We start from the raw sequence: 3,158 nt of genomic DNA, 5'->3' as shown, positions 1-3,158 counted from the left end.
CCCTCCGGACATGATGGAAAACTATATAGCCTATGTCTACAGCTGGATACACTGTTGCCCATATTCAATCATACTGTCTTGATACATACATTCATGCAGTTGAATACTTTTTAAATAACATGTATTATTTAGTTACCAAAATTATACTACCTTGTTTTGTGGAGGGACATCATTAAGTATGATGGCGTGCCACAGAAATGATGTAAGACATATTTAAACAAAATTAACTTGGTTTACAAAAGGCCGAATTAAAACAGCCTATATTGCCCTATAAAATGCACAATACACCTGGTAATTTTCTTATAATTTCACGGCAGTGATATCTATAAATTTATTGTGCAAAATAGGTGTAATTATGTTCTATTATCGCATGGTGGAGCTCGTTCTGCGTCACACATTCGTGCCGATCACATGAAGGCAACATGCTGGTGCAGGATCAAGAAAGGGCCCTCTCCGCAAAAGTGAAATTGAGTTCAACAGCTTTTAAAATGAGAGGAGAAGAGTGTTAAGTGTGTAAAATACATATTTTATTTGAGACCAGCAATGGAGTGTAGAAAAAGTACATGTGTGTCGATCAAAAAGCTTCAATTGCTCTCGTCCATGCACCGCTGCACGCCAATGCTTGTTTGCAACAGTTTGTTTGTCCATTAACTAGGCCTACTTGTTCCAAGTCCGTTTGCCAGTTCAACAGCTCATTAAACCCCGAGTCTAACACTGACATGAGATTGGAGATGTTATTTGTGTCCAGCTGTTCGGAATTACAACAATAAACGTCCTCAGACCTAATCTGTTTGCATGACATGGGCAAAAAGTCAGACAGATAATCGGAATCAGAAACATAACTTGAGTCAATTTTTCGTTTCTTAGGTGAACCTTGCAAGCACTGACCATGTTGTTTAAAAGACAAGCAGTAGTCTGCGTGGAGATATCCATAATCGACAGTAGTCACTACATGTGTGTCCAAGTCCAATACAGTCTTTTGATTGTTGGGTGTGTTTGAAATAAGAATGTCCCGTTTGAATGTGTAAGGTTCGGAATAATAGTCCCAGTTGATTTCCGAGTCCAACAGGTTAGAGTCACAATGACGCACATGAGCCATGGGACAGGCAATTACCGTCTGGGTGTACGCTTCGGGCACCATTGCTGGGTTAAAGTCACAATGACGCACAGGAGCCATGGGACAGGCAGGTACCGTTTGGGTGTGCGCTTCGGGCACCATTGCTGGGTAACCAGCCGACTGTGGTGCTGCGCAGTGGTAAGTGTCCAACGAATCCCCGCTGTAGTTGCAGCAAAACTCACCAGCTATATCGTCGCAGTTCCCGGTCAATTCAAATGTGTCCTGCTTTTCATCAGAGACTGTCCTCATCTCCCCGTTCTGCTGTATGCTGTACATTCCTGCGAACTCCACGCTCATGTAAAAGTCTCTAGCGTTCGCCAGGACGTAGGTAACTAGCAGGTTCTTGTGGAGCTTGATACCTCCTCTCTGCGTCCTGGAGTTATGGATTTTCTGCAAAGAAATGGAGATAATATTCTGTGCGTCAATGGCACATTCCTCCATCATTAAAAATGTCCAACTGTTTTTATCTGATACTAGTGAAAAAATAAACGAATCTGTGCGTAAAAATAGCAATAATCTGCCTAGAGTTTAATCAATTCGTGAAGAACATCTGAACATGCTTTCCCATACTTTCTGGAAATGGGCATGATGTCCCTCATTGCTGTGAGAGATTTAAAGCTATTTCGCATAGGTTACTCCCCATTGATGTTTCCACCAACAAAACCGCGGCGTCGTTAAAGAATGGCTTGCTTGCCACGCCTTGTAGTAGGTACTAACCAATGAGAGAGAGGCTGTTATTCTACTGTTCAAATATGTGTGCCAAAAGCGCACAGCCTACTAATGCATTAGTAGGCTACACTTTCATCTCCCCAACGGTAATTTATGGAAACCCATGGTATTGCTGTTATTGCAATATATTACGTTTATCATCAAACATACCATTTAATCAAATTACATTTAATCAAATTACTATTTCAACTCATCCAACACACAACAGAGTTATGTTGAATGAGATGTGCAGAAATTAATTGAATAATGAATGACTGAATCTGCTGCACACACACAAACACACAAACACACACACACACACACACACACACACACACACAAACACACACACCGAGATGCACATCTGCTGATAGAAGACAGATGGATGACATCATATTGGTCACCTGAAATAAAATAACATTTTATTGGTCACATACAGGTGTTTAGCAGAGGTTATTGTGGGTGTAGCGAAACGCTTGTGTTTCTAGCTCCGACAGTGCAGTAATATCTAACAAGTAATGTCTAACAATTTCACAACATATACCCAATACACACAAATCTTTCATATTCTGCCAAATACTGTAGGTTACTGTAGAATTAACCACTTAGGTGAAAAAAATAACAGAATTAAGGCTATGATGCCCTGATAAAACTGTAGGTCAAATTAGTAGTGTGTGATAGTAAGTCTGTCAGTGTATAGCAGTGCTTAAGTGTATATTTTCAGAATGTCCAGAATCAGGGAATCAAATGAGTGTGACTCCTTTTGACTGTCTTTGAACCTTGATACAAAGGATTTCCCCCACCCACAAGGTGATCATTTGGTTTGCTATAGCCTCAGTCTTTCAAATGCAACGCATCGGCAGAGATGGAGGCATGCAGTAACAACAATGCAGCCGACTACCATTACACTCAAGCCGGTGTTGTTTGAGTTTTTAACTGTAATAAAGGATGGGAACTACAATTCCAACGTATACTAGAGTAAAAAAGAAACCTGATTTCACCAATGTTTGATTTAAAAAACTAATTCATCCACATCCATTTTTTTTTCTTTGTTTCTTGACACTGCCATCACAAATGTCAAGTCAGGGCACATACATGACAGTCGCACACACACAGTTAACATCTCTGTCAAAGTGGGGCATAGTTACAGCACCAAGCACTATCAGGGTGCAGGTCAAATGTTTAACACCATGTCCACCCTCTTTGACAGACAGAGAGACAGCCAAGTCAAGGGCGCTAAATGCAGTGACCTGCAGCGATACACCTGTTTATGTGCCATCCGTGTCTAACTCTAAATTAAATTAAATTATTGTCATTTAAAGTAGACACTAAG

At 40.6% G+C, this 3,158-nt stretch overlaps 1 protein-coding gene across 1 annotated transcript; it reads right to left on the bottom strand.

Annotated features, from left to right (window-relative positions):
* Positions 1-505: 505 nt before the first annotated feature.
* LOC110535960 (immediate early response gene 5-like protein) lies at positions 506-1,752 on the bottom strand. The gene has a single exon (XM_021621380.2). The coding sequence runs from the start codon at positions 1,559-1,561 to the stop codon at positions 575-577; it is 987 nt and encodes a 328-aa protein (XP_021477055.2). The 5' UTR covers positions 1,562-1,752; the 3' UTR covers positions 506-574.
* Between the last annotated feature and the right edge of the window lie 1,406 nt (positions 1,753-3,158).

Source organism: Oncorhynchus mykiss, chromosome 11, assembly GCF_013265735.2.
Source record: "Oncorhynchus mykiss isolate Arlee chromosome 11, USDA_OmykA_1.1, whole genome shotgun sequence".
NCBI lineage: Eukaryota > Metazoa > Chordata > Actinopteri > Salmoniformes > Salmonidae > Oncorhynchus > Oncorhynchus mykiss.
The sequence above is the reverse complement of the archived record's forward strand: the minus strand, read 5'-3'. Positions and strand labels throughout refer to the sequence as shown.